Below are 18,831 nucleotides of genomic sequence, written 5' to 3'. Positions count from 1 at the left end.
TCTCTAAAATTTAGTAAAATGGGCATAACTTTTGCATACTAACTCGGATGAAAAAGTTTTTTATATGAAAAATCATCTACTCGAAAAGTTACATCTAAATTTAACACGGGGAATCCCGTTAAGCATTTTCAAAATTCTCAAAAACCTAACAAAAAAAAAGTTACGGGGCTTTTAAGATCTGGAGGCAAAAAAATTCATCAAATTTCAGTTTTTTTTATTTTTTGTTAAATCTGGTCAAACTATGGTCAAAATACTTATTCAAGAAGTATTAGTGCTACTAAATAATTATTCAAGAATATTAGTGTTACTATATAATTATTTCAGTTTTTTTTTAATTTTGGTCAAATCTGGTCAAACTATGGTCAAACTGTGATCAAACAATGGTCAAACTAATTATTCGAGAAATATTAGCGTTATTTTTTAGAACAATAGTTTCAAACTCAAACAGTGAAATGTATGACTTCATGCTCAAGCTAAATTCCTGAGGTTAATAGGATTGGCATCTTACTATTGTCAGGAAAACAACAAATGCGGACTTGGAAACTAGGGAGAATAGACCCGGAAGTTAAGCGTGCTCAGGCTGGAGTAGTGAGAGGATGGGTGACCGTCCGGGAAGTTAGATGATGAGGGGTGATTAGAGATTAGAGGTTAAATTGAGCAGTGATGAGGTGTGATTAGAGATGAGAGGTTAAAATAATTCAGAAATTTGAAAATCAAAAAAAAATATTCCAAAAAAAAAGTTCAATTTTTTTTAAAAAAATCATAAAAAAATTTTTAGTACCAGTTGGTGCTACCAACCAGGACTAAAGGTGGACCTCCAGGCAGCGGCCACGTGGAGAGCCTCTAGTCCCGGTTCGTGTAAGAACCGGGACTAAAGGGGGAGGCTTTAGTAACGACCCTTTAGTCCCGGTTCCAGAACCGGGACTAAAGGCCCGTACGAACCGGGACTAAAAGCCCTTTTTCTACTAGTGCTAGTACCCACTATGAAGGTAGTAGTATAGTCTAGGGATATGTGTATGGAACGCGAACTTGGTGCTCTCGGGTACCCGCGCACCCTATATACGGAAAAAAAATTACTAATTCAAAAAAAGTTCAAAAAATTCCAAATCTTTTTTGGAATCAAACATGATCAGGTATTATACTCGTATAAAAAGGTTTGGACAAGAAATGATTCATATTGACTTCACGGTAAAAAAGACAAGTTTATGACGACAATATAGCGTATATAGTACTTGTATATAGCATTTTTTGCCGAATCTTTGACTCAGGATGCAGCGAAAGTCATTCTATGACATATATTTTTATACGACTACAATACTTGATCATGTTTAATTCCAAAAAAGATTTGGGATTTTTTGGACTTTTTTGAATTACTAATATTTTTTTTGCATATAGGGTGCGCTGGTACTCAGGTTCTCCTTCATATTTTCCTATGTGTATGTTACTCTTCATTGTGGCTAGTGTCAGGGGAAGACAGCCACATAAGCTATAGTATTTGACTTTTAGCTAGTCAACAGTGTTCGGTCAAGAAACGAGCGACGCCGGTTAATCATTGTAGTATAAATAGTGCAATTCACTGAATTGTAGATCTTTTTTGCTATGTTTTTCCTATGGTGTATACGTGTATAGTTCATTTTCTTTCCTTCACATTTTTTGACTCAATACGAATAGTACTAGCTCTTAACGCGGCTTTTGCATTTGCATGTTGGAATGCCTAGTTCTCATAAATAAACACTTCTGTATGGAGTGCTACGATTGCGAGGGCATGGCTCACTCGACCTAAGAGCATCCATAGTCAAAAAAATGCAAATCTCAAACTCCCCCTCCATTCCCCACACCGAATCAAATCCAATATGACCACGGACGTGTTCGAACGGGTCTGCATACACGAGCCAGTCCCCTCATTTGTCCAACTCTACAAGCACAACCCCTATTTGCAAACCCTCATTTCATACTACTTATGCAATGTGAAATTCATCCTACGTAGTTCATCATATGTAGATAAACCGAGCTACATTTGAATGAAAAACATCATTACCATGGGCCACGAAGCTCCATCTCCTCTTCCTCATTGCTCACATCCACAATGACCGCTCCTACTTCAAGTAGACAAGGAGCGATTCCCGCGACCCCTCGCTCGGATAGAATCAAGACGAGGATTGTTGTTTGCTCCGCCCCGAACTGCGATGCCGCCTCCGCGGCTTAGGAGTGTTGGAACTGTTGGGGAACGTTGCATAAAATAAAAAAAATTCTACGTTCACCAAGATCAATCTATGAGTTCATCTAGCAATGAGAGAGAGAGATGCATCTACATACCCTTGTAGATCGCGTGCGGAAGCGTTCAAGAGAACGGGGTTGAGGGAGTCGTTCTCGTCGTGATCCAATCACCGGAGATCCTAGCGCCGAACGGACGGCACCTCCGCGTTCAACACACATACGGTCAGCGTGACGTCTCCTCCGTCTTGATGCAGCAAGGGGAAAGGAGAGGTTGATGAAGATCCAGCAGCACGACGGCGTGGTGGTGGATGCAGCAGGGCTTCGGCAGGGCTTCGCCAAGCAACTGCGGGAGGAGGAAGAGGTGTAGCAGGGGAAGGTAGGCGCCAAGACTCAGGGTGCGGCCGCCCTCCCTCCCCCCTCCCTTATATAGGCCCCCTGGGGGGGCGCCGGCCCTGGAGATCCAATCTCCCAAGGGGGCGGTGGCCAGGGGGGTGGAGTGCCCCCAAGGCAAGTGGGGTGCGCCCCCCACCCTAGGGTTTTCAACCCTAGGCGCAGGGGGGGCCAAGGGGGGGGGGGCGCACCAGCCCACTAGGGGCTGGTTCCCCTCCCACTTCAGCCCACGGGGCCCTCCGGGATAGGTGGCCCCACCCGGTGGACCCCCGGGACCCTTTCGGTGGTCCCGGTACAATATCGGGTGACCCCGAAACTTTCCCGATGGCCGAAACCGCACTTCCTATATATAATTCTTTACCTCCAGACCATTCCAGAACTCCTCGTGACGTCCGGGGTCTCATCCGGGACTCCGAACAACATTCGGTTTGCTGCATACTCATATTCATACAACCCTAGCATCAACGAATCTTAAGTGTGTAGACCCTACGGGTTCGGGAGACATGTAGACATGACCGAGATGGCTCTCCGGTCAATAACCAACAGCGGGATCTGGATACCCATGTTGGCTCCCACATACTCCTCGATGATCTCATCGGATGAACCACGATGTCGAGGATTCAAGCAACCCCGTATACTATTCCCTTTGTCAAACGGTATGTTACTTGCCCGAGATTCGATCGTCGGTATCCCAATACCTCATTCAATCTCGTTACCGGCAAGTCACTTTACTCGTACCGTAATGCATGATCCCGTGACCAGACACTCGGTCACTTTGAGCTCATTATGATGACGCACTACCGAGTGGGCCCAATGATACCTCTCCGTAATACGGAGTGACAAATCCCAGTCTCGATCCGTGTCAACCCAACAGACACTTTCGGAGATACCTGTAGTGCACCTTTATAGTCACCCAGTTACGTTGTGACGTTTGGTACACCCAAAGCACTCCTACGGTATCCGGGAGTTACACGATCTCATGGTCTAAGGAAAAGATACTTGACATTGGAAAAGCTCTAGCAAAACGAACTACACGATCTTGTGCTATGCTTAGGATTGGGTCTTGTCCATTACATCATTCTCCTAATGATGTGATCCCGTTATCAACGACATCCAATGTCCATAGTTAGGAAACCATGACTATCTGTTGATCAACGAGCTAGTCAACTAGAGGCTCACTAGGGGCATGTTCTGGTCTAAGTATTCACACGTGTATTATGATTTCCGGATAATACAATTATAGCATGAATAAAAGACAATTATCATGAACAAGGAAATATAATAATAATCATTTTATTATTGCCTCTAGGGCATATTTCCAACAGTATCCCACTTGCACTAGAATCAATAATCTAGTTACATTGTGATGAATCGAACACCCATAGAGTTCTGGTGTTGATCATGTTTTGCTCGCGGAAGAGGTTTAGTCAACGGATCTGCGACATTCAGATCCGTGTGTACTTTGCAAATATCTATGTCTCCATCTTGAACATTTTCACGGATGGAGTTGAAAGGACGCTTGATGTGCCTGTTCTTCTTGTGAAACCTGGGCTCTTTGGCAAGGGCAATAGCTCCAGTGTTGTCAGAGAAGAGAGTGATCGGCCCCGACGCATTGGGTATGACTCCTAGGTCGGTGATGAACTCCTTCATCCATATTGCTTCATGCGCTGCCTCCGAGGCTGCCATGTACTCCGCTTCACATGTAGATCCCGCCACGACGCTCTGCTTGTAACTGCACCAGCTTACTGCTCCATGATTCAACATATACACGTATTCGGTTTGTGACTTAGAGTCATCCAGATCTGTGTCGAAGCTAGGTCGACGTAACCCTTTACGACGAGCTATTCGTCACCTCCATAAACGAGAAACATGTCCTTTGTCCTTTTCAGGTACTTAAGGATATTCTTGACCGCTGTCCAGTGTTCCTTGCCGGGATTACTTTGGTACCTTCCTACCAAACTTACGGCAAGGTTTACATCAGGTCTGGTACACAACATGGCATACATTATAGATCCTATGGCTGAGGCATAGGGGATGACACTCATCTCTTCTTTATCTTTTGCCGTGGTCGGGCATTGAACCGAGCTCAATCTCACACCTTGCAATACAGGCAAGAACCCTTTCTTGGACTGATCCATTTTGAACTTCTTCAAAATCTTATCAAGGTATGTGCTTTGTGAAAGACCTATGAGGCGTCTCGATCTATCCCTATAGATCTTGATGCCTAATATGTAAGCAGCTTCTCCAAGGTCCTTCATTGAAAAACACTTATTCAAGTAGGCCTTAATGCTGTCCAAAAATTCTATATCATTTCCCATCAAAAGTATGTCATCTACATATAATATGAGAAATGCTACAGAGCTCCCACTCACTTTCTTGTAAACGCAGGCTTTTCCATAAGTCTGCATAAACCCAAACGCTTTGATCATCTCATCAAAGCGAATGTTCCAATTCCGAGATGCTTGCACCAGCCCATAAATGGATCGCTGGAGCTTGCATACTCTGTCAGCATTCTTAGGATCGACAAAACCTTCCGGCTGCATCATATACAACCCTTCCTTAAGATAACTGTTAAGGAATGTCATTTTGACGTCAATCTGCCATATCTCATAATCATAGTATGCGGCAATTGCTAACATGATTCGGACGGACTTAAGCTTCGCTACGGGAGAGAAAGTCTCATTGTAGTCAACCCCTTGAACTTGCCGATAACCCTTAGCGACAAGTCGAGCTTTATAGATGGTAACATTACCATCCGCGTCCGTCTTCTTCTTAAAGATCCATTTGTTTTCTATCGCTCGCCGATCATCGGGCAAGTCTGTCAAAGTCCATACTTTGTTTTCATACATGGATTCTATCTCGGATTGCATGGCTTCTAGCCATTTGTTGGAATCTGGGTCCACCATCGCTTCTTCATAGTTTGAAGGTTCACCGTTGTCTAACAACATGATTTCCAGGACAGGATTGCCATACCACTCTGGTGTGGAACGTGTCCTTGTGGACCTACGAAATTCAGTAGCAACTTGATTCGAAGTACCTTGATCATCATCATTTATTTCCTCTCCAGTCGGTGTAGGCACCACAGGAACATTTTCCTGAGTTGCACTACTTTTCGGTTCAAGAGGTAGTACTTCATTGAGTTCTACTTTCCTCCCACTTACTCCTTTCGAGAGAAACTCTTTTTCCAGAAAGGATCCGTTCTTGGCAACAAAGATCTTGCCTTCGGATCTAAGGTAGAAGGTATACCCAATGGTTTCCTTGGGGTATCCTATGAAGACGCATTTTTCCGACTTGGGTTCGAGCTTTTCAGGTTGAAGTTTCTTGACATAAGCATCGCATCCCCAAATTTTTAGAAACGACAGCTTAGATTCCTTCCCAAACCATAATTCATACAGTGTCGTCTCAACGGATTTAGACGGTGCCCTATTTAAAGTGAATATAGCTGTCTCTAGTGCGTATCCCCAAAATGATAGCGGCAAACCGGTAAGAGACATCATAGATTGCACCATATCCAATAGAGTGCGATTACGACGTTCGGACACACCGTTACGCTGAGGTGTTCCAGGCGGTGTGAGTTGTGAAACGATTCCACATTTTCTTAAGTGTGTACCAAACTCGTGACTTGAGTATTCTCCTCCACGATCTAATCGTAAAAACTTTATCTTTCGGTCACGTTGATTCTCTACCTTATTCTGAAATTCCTTGAACTTTTCAAATGTCTCAGACTTGTGTTTTATCAAGTAGACATACCCATATCTACTTAAGTCATCAGTGAGAGTGAGAACATAACGATATCCTCCGCGAGCCTCAACACTCATTGGACCACACACATAAGTATGTATGATTTCCAATAAGTTAGTTGCTCGCTCCATTGTTCTGGAGAACGGAGTCTTGGTCATTTTGACCATGAGGCATGGTTCGCATGTGTCAAATGATTCATAATCGAGAGACTCTAAAAGTCCATCAGCATGGAGCTTCTTCATGCGCTTGACACCAATGTGACCAAGGCGGCAGTGCCACAAGTATGTGGGACTATCGTTATCAACTTTACATCTTTTGGTATTTACACTATGAATATGTGTAACATTACGTTCGAGATTCATTAAGAATAAACCATTGACCATCGGGGCATGACCATAAAACATATCTCTCATATAAATAGAACAACAATTATTCTCGGATTTAAATGAGTAGCCATCTCGTATTAAACGAGATCCAGATACAATGTTCATGCTCAAACTTGGCACTAAATAACAATTATTGAGGTTCATAACTAATCCCGTGGGTAAATGTAGAGGTAGCGTGCCGACGGCGATCACATCGACCTTGGAACCATTCCCGACGCGCATCGTCATCTCGTCCTTTGCCAGTCTCCGCTTATTCCGCAGCTCCTGTTGTGAGTTATAAATATGAGCAACGGCACCGGTATCAAATACCCAGGAGTTACTACGAGTACTGGTAAGGTACACAACAATTACATGTATATCACATATACCTTTAGTGTTGCCGGCCTTCTTGTCCGCTAAGTATTTGGGGCAGTTCCGCTTCCAGTGACCCTTCCCTTTGCAATAAAAGCACTCAGTCTCAGGCTTGGGTCCATTCTTTGACTTCTTCCCGGCAACTGGCTTACCGGGCGCGGCAACATCTTTGCCATCCTTCTTGAAGTTCTTCTTACCCTTGCCCTTCTTGAACTTAGTGGTCTTATTGACCATCAACACTTGATGTTCTTTCTTGATTTCAACCTCTGCTGACTTCAGCATTGAAAATACTTCAGGAATGGTCTTTACCACCCCCTGCATATTGTAGTTCATCACAAAGCTCTTGTAGCTCGGTGGAAGCGACTGAAGGATTCTGTCAATGACCGCCTCGTCCGGGAGGTTAATGTCCAGCTGGGACAGGCGGTTGTGCAACCCAGACATTTTGAGTACGTGCTCACTGACAGAACTATTTTCCTCCATCTTACAACTATAGAACTTGTCGGAGACTTCATATCTCTCGACCTGGGCATGAGCTTGGAAAACCATTTTCAGCTCCTCGAACATCTCATATGCTCCGTGTTGCTCAAAACGCTTTTGGAGCCCCGGTTCTAAGCTGTAAAGCATGCCGCACTGAACGAGGGAGTAATCATCAGCACGTGACTGCCAAGCATTCATAACGTCTTGGTTCTCTGGGATGGGTGCTTCACCTAGTGGTCCTTCTAGGACATATGCTTTCTTGGCAGCTATGAGGATGATCCTCAGGTTCCGGACCCAGTCCGAATAGTTGCTGCCATCATCTTTCAGCTTGGTTTTCTCTAGGAACGTGTTGAAGTTCATGTTGACATGAGCGTTGGCCATTTGATCTACAAGACATATTTTGCAAAGACTTTAGACTAAGTTCATGATAATTAAGTTCATCTAATCAAATTATTTAATGAACTCCCACTCAGATTTGACATCCCTCTAGTCATCTAAGTGTTACACGATCCGAGTCGACTAGGCCGTGTCCGATCATCACGTGATACGGACTAGTCCTCATCGGTGAACATCTCCATGTTGATCGTATCTTCCATACGACTCATGTTCGACCTTTCAGTCTCTGTGTTCCGAGGCCATGTCTGTACATGCTAGGCTCGTCAAGTTAACCCTAAGTGTTTATGCATGTGTAAAATTGTCTTACACCCGTTGTATGTGAACGTAAGGATCTATCACACCCGATCATCACGTGGTGCTTCGAAACGACGAACTTTAGCAACGTTGCAGAGTTAGGGGGAACACTTTCTTGAAATTATTATAAGGGATCATCTTATTTACTACCGCCGTTCTAAGTAAACAAGATGCATAAAACATAATAAACATCACATGCAATTATATATAGTAGTAACATAATATGGCCAATATCATATAGCTCCTTCGATCTCCATCTTCGAGGCTCCATGATCATCTTCGTCACCGGCATGACACCATGATCTCCATCATCGTGCCTCCATGAAGTTGCTCGCCAACTATTACTTCTACTACTATAACTAACGGTTTAGCAATAAAGTAAAGTAATTACATGGCATTAAATCATTGACACGCAGATCATACAATAATTAAGACAACTCCTATGGCTCCTGCCGGTTGTCATACTCATCGAAATGCAAGTCATGATTCCTATTACAAGAACATGATCTCATACATCACAATATATCATTCATCATTCATCACAACTTCTGGCCATATCACATCACATGACAATTGCTGCAAAAACAAGTTAGACGTCCTCTAATTGTTGTTGCATCTTTTACGTGGCTGCAATTGGGTTCTAGCAAGAACGTTTTCTTACCTACGAATAACCACAACGTGATTTTGTCAACTTCTATACCCTTCATAAGGACCCTTTTCATCGAATCCGCTCCAACTAAAGTAGGAGAGACAGACACTCGCTAGCCACCTTATGCAACTAGTGCATGTCAGTCGGTGGAACCTGTCTCACGTAATCGTATGTGTAAGGTCGGTCCGGGCCGCTTCATCCCACAATACCGCTGAAGCAAGATAAGACTAGTAGTGGCAAGCAAGTTGACAAGATCTACGCCCACAACAGATTTGTGTTCTACTCGTGCAATAGAGAACTACGCATAGACCTAGCTCATGATGCCACCGTTGGGGAACGTTGCATAAAATAAAAAAAATTCTACGTTCACCAAGATCAATCTATGAGTTCATCTAGCAACGAGAGAGAGAGAGAGAGATGCATCTACATACCCTTGTAGATCGCGTGCGGAAGCGTTCAAGAGAACGGGGTTGAGGGAGTCGTTCTCGTCGTGATCCAATCACCGGAGATCCTAGCGCCGAACGGACGGCACCTCCGCGTTCAACACACGTACGGTCAGCGTGACGTCTCCCCCATCTTGATCCAGCAAGGGGGAAGGAGAGGTTGATGAAGATCCAGCAGCACGACGGCGTGGTGGTGGATGCAGCAGGGCTCCGGCAGGGCTTCGCCAAGCAACTGCGGGAGGAGGAAGAGGTGTAGCAGGGGAAGGGAGGCGCCAAGACTTAGGGTGCGGCTGCCCTCCCTCCCCCCTCCCTTATATAGGCCCCCTGGGGGGCGCCGGCCCTGGAGATCCAATCTCCCAAGGGGGCGGCGGCCAGGGGGGTGGAGTGCCCCCCAAGGCAAGTGGGGTGCGCCCCCCACCCTAGGATTTTCAACCCTAGGCACAGGGGGGCCCAAGGGGGGGGGGCACCAGACCACTAGGGGCTGGTTCCCCTCCCACTTCAGCCCACGGGGCCCTCCGGGATAGGTGGCCCCACCCGGTGGAACCCCGGGACCCTTCCGGTGGTCCCGGTACAATACCGGTTGACCCCGAAACTTTCCCGATGGCCGAAACCGCACTTCCTATATATAATTCTTTACCTCCAGACCATTCCGGAACTCCTCGTGACGTCCGGGATCTCATCCGGGACTCCGAACAACATTCGGTTTGCTGCATACTCATATTCATACAACACTAGCGTCAACGAACCTTAAGTGTGTAGACCCTACGGGTTCGGGAGACATGTAGACATGACCGAGACGGCTCTCCGGTCAATAACCAACAGCGGGATCTGGATACCCATGTTGGCTCCCACATACTCCTCGATGATCTCATCGGATGAACCATGATGTCGAGGATTCAAGCAACCCCGTATACTATTCCCTTTGTCAAACGGTATGTTACTTGCCCGAGATTCGATCGTCGGTATCCCAATACCTCGTTCAATCTTGTTACCGGCAAGTCACTTTACTCGTACCGTAATGCATGATCCTGTGACCAGACACTTGGTCACTTTGAGCTCATTATGATGATGCACTACCGAGTGGGCCCAGTGATACCTCTCCGTAATACGGAGTGACAAATCCCAGTCTCGATCCGTGTCAACCCAACAGACACTTTCGGAGATACCTGTAGTGCACCTTTATAATCACCCAGTTACGTTGTGACGTTTGGTACACCCAAAGCACTCCTACGGTATCCAGGAGTTACACGATCTCATGGTCTAAGAAAAAGATACTTGACATTGGAAAAGCTCTAGCAAAACGAACTACACGATCTTGTGCTATGCTTAGGATTGGGTCTTGTCCATCACATCATTCTCCTAATGATGTGATCCCGTTATCAACGACATCCAATGTCCATAGTCAGGAAACCATGACTATCTGTTGATCAACGAGCTAGTCAACTAGAGGCTCACTAGGGACATGTTGTGGTCTAAGTATTCACACGTGTATTACGATTTCCGGATAATACAATTATAGCATGAATAAAAGACAATTATCATGAACAAGGAAATATAATAATAATCATTTTATTATTGCCTCTAGGGCATATTTCCAACAGGAACTCCACCTTAGCCTGCTCCATGCCAAAGTCGTCGGGCTCATCCTCCATGCCCGACACCTCCTTCGCCTCCTTCTCCACGTCATCCGACACCTCCTCTTGCTTGCCCTTTTGCACCTCCTCCTCGTCCTCCTTCTCTTCTTCTCCCTCTTGTCCCACCGCAATTTGAACGGCGCGACGCGCATCTCGTCGGTGAATTTCACCTGGCGCTCGGACGTGAGCATCCTGTAGTAGTAAAGCTCATTTTCAAAATAGGGTCAAGCGACGCATTAAAAAAGGCTGGCCGTTAAAAGGACACTTACTTTGCAAGCGAAGTTCAGAATCAAAAAGGGTTCCCCGAATGAAGGGAGTGTACAACTCGGGCACAACCCCAATTTTTTGTTGGAGAGATAGAATGGAGTTAATTCTTCAAAATCATGGCAACGACAAGGCTGGAGCGGAAGTGAAAGCGGGCGGGGGAGTGGTGGCGGTGCGAACGAAATGGAGAGGAAGGAAATGGGGGTGGCTAGGGTTCCCCTCACCGTCCAGCTGAAAATAGCCAGATTTGATCCCTCAGGCGGTGAGACGGAGCGGTGGCATGAGTGCCTTCTCACCAAACCGGAGAAGGAAACCGGCGGACCGATGGGTTTTTTGGGCGGATCTCGCCCGTCAGTCCGAGCCTTGGCGTTTAGGAATTGTATGACCGGTCCGGTTATAGATGCTCTAATGAAATTTAAATTCATCCCCTGTTGGTGCCCCCGTCAGGAGGTAAGGTGGGCAAAGATAAGAGTGGCGCCAAAGGCAAGACGTTTTCTGACTTCGATCTCTCGGCCCATCCTCTTGGATTGAGTTGTCGCTATTGGTTGGAAGACGTCTAATGTGTTGTGTCGAGGTGTTCTCACTGGGGCTCATTTGGTGTAGTAGCAATGTCTTTTTTTATGCGGGGATGCATACTAGCAATCTCGTGTTTGTGACTGTTGTGTACTCGGAGAGTTTGGCGGGCCGCCTGTGCGGTTGTGGGATTTCATGTCATGTGAGTAATTCATCCGTACGCTTCGTTTGTATATTGGCTTTCGTCTCCGTTACAATTTGTTTTGTCTCCGTTATTACAAAATAAATCAATTAAATTCATAGAAGTGCGGACATTCGATGGAGTTTTTGCGGCCTTGACCATCGGACCGAAGAAACAGAAGCTGTATGCGTAATGGAAATAAAACTGGCAAACGAGGGGGCAAACAGAAAAGAGCCCCTGACCTATACATCTCTATCCGAAACGCCAACCGTGGAGAAAACTACAGGGCCAGAACAGACAGACAGAGCACACACAGGAGCGGTGCTCGCTGAGCCCACCGGAACCACCGCGACCCAACCCCCCTCCCAAAACAAAACCGCGGCCCCCCGCCCGGACCCGAGAGCGGAGCGATTCCCCATTTCAAAAAAAGGCGACGAGAGTCCGCCGCCGTCTCCGCCCCGAGCCCCGATGGTGTCCGACCAGGAGCTCGCTCGCTACGTCGAGTCCTTCGTCCGCCAGGCTGCCGCGCTCCCCGGCGCCGCCGGGGCCGGGATATCCCCCGACGCCGTCGTGCGCCAGCTCCAGGCGCAGCTCGGCGTCGACCTCGCCCCCAGGGCGCCGCTCATCCGCGACATCCTCATCGCGCTCCTCTCCCCCGCCCTTGGCCCCGCCCCGCGTAAAGACCCTTTTGCCCCCGCCTCCTCTCCCCACGCCCAGCCCCACTTCAGCACCACCACCACCACGGCCTCCGCTTCCGCCCCCGCCGGCGTGCCCCACTTCTTCTCGCAGCAACCGACACCGCAGCAGCTGCAGTCCTATTACGCCGCCTCGCAGCAGTACCAGCAGCAGCACCAGCATCAGCAGCAGCAGCACCGCGCCAGCCCGCCGGCCTCATCGCCGTATGACGCCCCAGGGTCGTTCCGCTACGCACAGCCCGGCGAGGCGCAGCTGCAGAGGCTCGTCCAGCTGCAGCAGTACCAGCAGCAGCAGCAGCACCAGCAGCAGCAGATGGCCGCCGCGGCTAATGCGGCCACGGCGGGGGCCAGTCCGCGTGGGCCGGTGGCCGAGAGTCCGCGTGGGGCCGCGCCCTCGAGGGCCAAGAAGGAAAGGTGATTCTTGGTATCCTTCGTCTCATGATCTTTTTCCACATTCGTGCTAGGGTTTGTGTTGGGTACGGCTACTAGTGTGCTATGTATTAACGTCTACGCGAAGCTATGCCCCAATCCTTTACACCACATGCTCTGGCAGCTCCTTTCTCAGATTTATTTGGTGAACTGAGTTTGGGTTATTCGCAAAGGCCTATTTTTTTTCGTGTCACATGATATCCCTGTTCATGTTGTTAGGGCCAGTGCTTTTGATTCTTTCTGGTGGACAGTGATGTTCTATCATGATTACTATGAGTAATTAGGATGGTGGTGTAAACTGTAAGCAAATGATTTCTGAGCGGTTCAGTAGGTTCATGCCAACCCGTACTAGATTTTTAATGTTCAAGGACTCTTGCGAGATTACTTCTTGTGTACTTCAAAAAATCTTTGAATACTGCCGTAGTTATGTCAACCTGGCCTGCAGAATTGAAGCCTCTGAACCCGTAGTAATGGATTTTGCTATCCCCATCAAAATTGTTGCTTTAAAAAGCATCCTCAACCAGAGCTTTTATTGCGCGCAAGAAATGGATTAGCAAGTGCACTCCATTTATTTTTCTGTAACTTTAAGGGATTTGAAAGAAACTCTTAATGTCTGTTTACTTGACTTTGTTAAACTGCTTACATTTGTGTGCGGGATGGCAATATTTAGCAGGGTTTTGGCTTGTTGCCTAAAAAACGTTCGATCAAGCGTATACATACTATAATCTCCTTTTCACTAAATGAAAAGGCAGCGCTCCTTCGGGTTGATCAAAAAAGGAAAACAAATACTCCATCTGTAAACTGCAAAAATGCCTTATGTTAGTGTACAGAGGTTGTAGTTATTTAGCACACATCAATCTGTCTGTGTGGAAGAATATTCCTGAGTAAAATCTGGAGGTGTACTTCCCCTATGACTACAGCAGATACGGATGTGTCCCTTCTCTTGTTCTTGAATGTCAGCTATCTTTTACTGTTGTCCAGTCTGTTCATCAAACTTATTATTTCTGATCATCTTTATGAATCAGTGCAAGTACTGGAGTAAAACGAAGAGGTGGTCCAGGGGGATTAAACAAAATCTGTGGTGTTTCGCCTGAGCTGCAAGCTATTGTTGGTGAACCAACAATGGCTAGGACTGAGGTTTCATTATACTGGCCCATCTTTCTACTGTCTTCCCTTCTCTTGATATGATTACATCACGGAAGAAGCCCTGAGATTGTGAATTGAATCAATTGCAGATCGTTAAGCAGCTTTGGGCGTACATTCGCAGGAATGACTTGCAGGACCCAAACAATAAGAGAAAGATCATATGCAATGATGAGCTACGATTGGTTTTTGAGACTGATTGCACTGATATGTTCAAGATGAACAAGCTTTTAGCGAAGCATATAAAACCACTCGAGCCAACAAGTAGTCCTTGCCCACAAACAGTAGTTATGTTATAGAAAGTAATCAAGCTTTAGTTTAAATCATATTTGCTACAACTTCTTGCAGAAGATTCAAATCGAGATATGAAGAAGCTGAAGCCTGTGGAAGATGTTCCCGTTCCTCCTGCCGAAGATGTTGCTACAAACCAACCTCTAGTTAACGTGTCTGATGCTCTTGCTAGCTTTTTTGGAACTGGAGAAAGAGAGATGTCCCAATCTGAGGTTTTCAAGCGTGTTTGGGACCACATCAAAAGCAACAATCTAGAGGTTAGTGGATGATTATTATCAGAACTTTGATGTGCTATACCGTTCTAGTGTGAAATGCTCTGGGTGATATTAAACTATTAGTGGGCATTGCAAATTAATTGTGTCCAACCATGAAGAACTAGCTAAGTGGAACCGATTCTTCATTCAGTTTAGTTATGTAAGCATCTTTGGAAAGTACAAGCATATCTCGGTTATTTTAGAATGTTAGAATTACACAAGAAAGGATATTTAAGTGTACAACTTTAGGATGTTAGACGTAGAATTACTATCTCCCAAGGAAGCGTATTTAAGTAGATTTGGTAATTGTACTCCTTTCTCTGTATGCTCTGGATAAATGCTATCAGGCCTGGATTTTTTTCTGTCTGATTCATGACAGATTGTGTTGACTGGAGTGGACATCATGGTGGATATTTTTATTTGGTAGATCACTCACTTTCTGTTTTCTCTTTCTGATTTTAGATTTGGTTGGCATGGTTGTTGGTGGTTGATCAACTAGAGGCATATATGGTGGTTGTTTTTAGATATAGGTTGTTGAGTGTATATTGACTATATTCCATGTTGCTCTATTTATTTTAACTTGAAGAGCTGGTACGTGGAGAGAAAAAAAATCTGCTTTTTGGTGTGTACAGTTATACCCTTATGCCTTGAGCAGCGATTAGCCAGTATTTTGCAGGTTGCTTTATACACAAGTTGGTTGGTTGTCTATTCTTTTTTAATGTATGGTAAGAGTGAAGCATAAGCAAAGCATGTGGGATCAATTAGTTAGATGCATATGGTGGTTGTTCTGGATAAAAGTCATTTTAGTGTGTGCTCCCATTTGTTTTTCATTTTTGAAGTTAAAGAACTGGTACATGAGGTTGAGAGTTTTTTTTAACACCACTATGACCTTACATACATCCTTGTCAGCTGTATGGGAGTATTTTGCTGATTGCTTCTATATGCAAGTTGGCTTGTTATTTGTTCTCTTTAGACTTACGATGAGTAAAGCATAAGGAAAGCATTCCCGCAAGTCCCCCTTTCACTCTCGTGAGTGCTTTCATAGAACAGTAACGATGTTGCCACCTAAGACACTGCGAATTATAAAATCAGCATATATGCAATGTGTTCATGAAATTATTCACAGCTCTCAGCTTGCAAACTTATCTATTTATGGTATCAAATAATGCATGCCACCAACCCCACCCGCCATGTGATTTTCCTTGTTCTTTTTGTTGATCAGGAATGTTTCATGGGTGAATATTCAGTTCTGCATGTTGCCGTGTCTAGATTTAGGCATTAGTTAGTGCTAGGCTTTTTAGGTAGGCATATTTATATTTGGCTGATCGGTGGTAGACTGTATATTCCCTCTGCTTATATTGTGAGTTCCCTTACTTGCAAGGATCTATTATTGTATGCAGACAAGATAAAAACTCCTTATGCAACCATCTTGCTGTTCTAATTGGTACTCCTATGTAAATATAGGCTTCTCTAAAGTACCTCAGTTCCATTCTTGTTTGTTTTGTTGCAGGATCCATCAAATCCCACGATGATATTATGCGACTCTAAGCTTAAAGATCTCTTTGGGTGTGAAAGCGTAACTGCTCCGGCTGTTTCAGAGTTGCTGTCAGACCACCTTTTCAAGCAACCTAACAAGATCTAACTGGTTAGTTAGTGACTCCCTCCTAAGAATATCCTCATGCTTATCCATCTTCCACCGCCGATTGCCAGTCCCTATTTTTTTCCAGCGTTGCACTGTAGAAGTATAGAAATGTGTGAAATCGATACAAGGTATTTTTAGTCGTTATATCAATATCTAGGCCTGTTAACTATTCGTTCTGTTTCATTTAACACAAAGGTGTTTGTTTGCTTATATCTAATACGAGTGCCTAACTTTGGCTGCAGATGAAACATGGTTGGTCTAACATCCTGGTAGTAGGAACTGATGAAATGGCAGAAACTCGCCGAAGTTATTAACTGCATCTTTGGTACCCAACAGGCTTATTTACTTACGAGAAAGGGCTGTAGGCTAATCTCATCACAGTAGCAATGAAAAGGAATGCTAGTTCTGCATATTGTCTAGTTTGGTCTTCCCGGAAGGGTCTCACATCTGGTAGGCTGTCCGAATTTGTAGCAACAGTAAGAGAAAGTGAAAGCTGATTTAACTTTGATGTAAATTCAGCAACCATAGACGCGTCTTATGGTAAGAGGCAGCTTTCTCCCTTTTTACCCAGAACATTGTGATGTTGTAGGTGATGTCTAATTATATGTTGTAGATCGTTATCAAAATGATAAATTTGCTCCCGGTCGTTCTAAATTGTGTCTCCGGTTATTCTTATATTCATGAAGTTTTTCTTCCTTTTTGTGACCAACAACTACCCTGCTATGTATTATTACATGAAGGGATAAAGTCATTATGCATGCTGATTCATTTCACAAGAGATTCTGGTATCTGTACATCAGAATTCTGTGAATCATCGGTGTGGCCTTGCTGCCCCTGATGGACCTACAAGTTGTTAAACATGGCGTAGAACAGAACCATGACCACCAGGCCAATGATGGCACACACAATTATGTTGCTTCTCTCCTTCTCATCCAGCGTGCCGTCCGGTAGGAGCTTGTTTGCCACGATCAAAACAACCGCATCCAGATTCTGCGGCGGTAAACAAAAGTCGAGTCATTTTACTTGGGTCTCTGCATTTTGGTTCGCTAGGAGTGTACCATGCTTACCTGGTAAATCATCTGTAGAATCCTCTGCAGGAGCGGCCCACATGCCTTGTTCACTTGGCTACAGACCAACAGAGTCAGAAATTTTGTGTCTCTGCTGTCTAAATTGCACTATAAGTTATGTGGAATGGAAAATGTGCCTATAAAGTAAACACCGAAAGCTGGCCCACATTCAGAGTTTAGCTGGACAACAACATACCTGACGAGCAGTAGGCCTGTGTAGACGTGGGTCGTGGATACAGTGCAGTCTACGTCCCAGGGCAGCTTCTGGCCCTTCCATTCTGCAAGTCATCAAACATTTCGGTATGAACTGATCAAACGGTGGTTGACACGTTGCAACTGACAAGTGTTTTGCAGACCTAGCGACCACTTGACGCCCAGGTCGAAGGCTCCGTTCTCCGCGGGCTTGAGCACGAACGAGACCTGGTGCCGGAGCATCATCTCATGTAGAAACAGGAACACGCTCTGTCAAAGCATGTCCCGTGTCAGCAACCACAACCAGAACGAACAAAAGAACAAAAGAAGAAAAAAAAGTAGCAGCAGCAAGCAACATGCTGGCTGTAGTACCTTGCTCATCTCCGAAACGCTGACGGGCGTGATGTTGCGGCAGAAATACCGGCACTCGTCGGCGACCAGCTCCAGCAGCTCCCGGACGCTCCGGTTCTGGATGGCAGAGTTGAGCTTCACGATCCTCATCACCGCCCGGAACCCGTCTTCCCCTCCTCCTCCTCCGTCGCCGAACAGAGCCTCCACGCGCAGTCTACCGCCGCTTCTCTTCCTCCTCGTCCCCGCGCCGTTGCTCCATGCCCTGCATTGACGCCCGGGCCTGCTAACGCTCGCGCCGTTTCGGCGCAGGCGGGTCGGCGACGCGGCAAGAGGAGGAGGAAGGCATGACAGGGTCGAAGCCATGGCGGAGCTGCGCTCTGGACGTGGAGTGCATCGTGCCTGGATGTGCACGATTTATGAGGCTGGAGTTTTGGTTTGGGACAAGGAAGGGATGGTATGGGCGCGAAGCCATCCATGTCCCTGGTGTGCTCTAGACTAGATTTATAGCTTGGTATGAACGGGTGGCAAGGAAAGCAAAGGAAGGATGCTCTTGGAAACTTGGCTCGAGGTCCATACCCTACATGCATCCTAGAACTGGCTATGCTCATAGGCAGCATGTTTTGGAACCTTGATCGCCGGGTTTCCTAAACTTATTGTAGCTTAAGACTGACAAGCCGGAAGCCAAGTATTCTCACATTCACCTGGCATTGTAGCTCGGCCCACTCTTCTCCAGCTCGGTAGCATCTCACTCTGTGCATTTTAAAACCAAACCGAAAATAACCTGAACCAAACCAATTTTACGGTTTTTATGGTTTCTGGTTTCGGTAGGCT

The 18,831-nt window shown here is 45.8% G+C and overlaps 2 protein-coding genes across 2 annotated transcripts; one reads left to right on the top strand and one right to left on the bottom strand.

The window, feature by feature from the left end:
* Nucleotides 1-12,230: 12,230 nt before the first annotated feature.
* Nucleotides 12,231-17,044, top strand: LOC123157935 (uncharacterized). Its single transcript, XM_044576113.1, has 6 exons — nucleotides 12,231-13,045; nucleotides 14,086-14,197; nucleotides 14,296-14,467; nucleotides 14,552-14,751; nucleotides 16,259-16,393; nucleotides 16,633-17,044. The coding sequence occupies exons 1-5, from the start codon at nucleotides 12,405-12,407 to the stop codon at nucleotides 16,388-16,390; spliced, it is 1,257 nt and encodes a 418-aa protein (XP_044432048.1). The 5' UTR covers nucleotides 12,231-12,404; the 3' UTR covers nucleotides 16,391-16,393; nucleotides 16,633-17,044.
* LOC123157936 (uncharacterized) lies at nucleotides 17,038-18,444 on the bottom strand. The gene is made up of 5 exons (XM_044576114.1): nucleotides 18,022-18,444; nucleotides 17,814-17,919; nucleotides 17,654-17,735; nucleotides 17,458-17,515; nucleotides 17,038-17,380 (listed from the first exon to the last, which is right to left on the bottom strand). The coding sequence occupies exons 1-5, from the start codon at nucleotides 18,361-18,363 to the stop codon at nucleotides 17,234-17,236; spliced, it is 735 nt and encodes a 244-aa protein (XP_044432049.1). The 5' UTR covers nucleotides 18,364-18,444; the 3' UTR covers nucleotides 17,038-17,233.
* Between the last annotated feature and the right edge of the window lie 387 nt (nucleotides 18,445-18,831).

The sequence above is a fragment of the Triticum aestivum genome, chromosome 7B (assembly GCF_018294505.1).
Source record: "Triticum aestivum cultivar Chinese Spring chromosome 7B, IWGSC CS RefSeq v2.1, whole genome shotgun sequence".
Lineage (NCBI taxonomy): Eukaryota > Viridiplantae > Streptophyta > Magnoliopsida > Poales > Poaceae > Triticum > Triticum aestivum.
The sequence above is the reverse complement of the archived record's forward strand: the minus strand, read 5'-3'. Positions and strand labels throughout refer to the sequence as shown.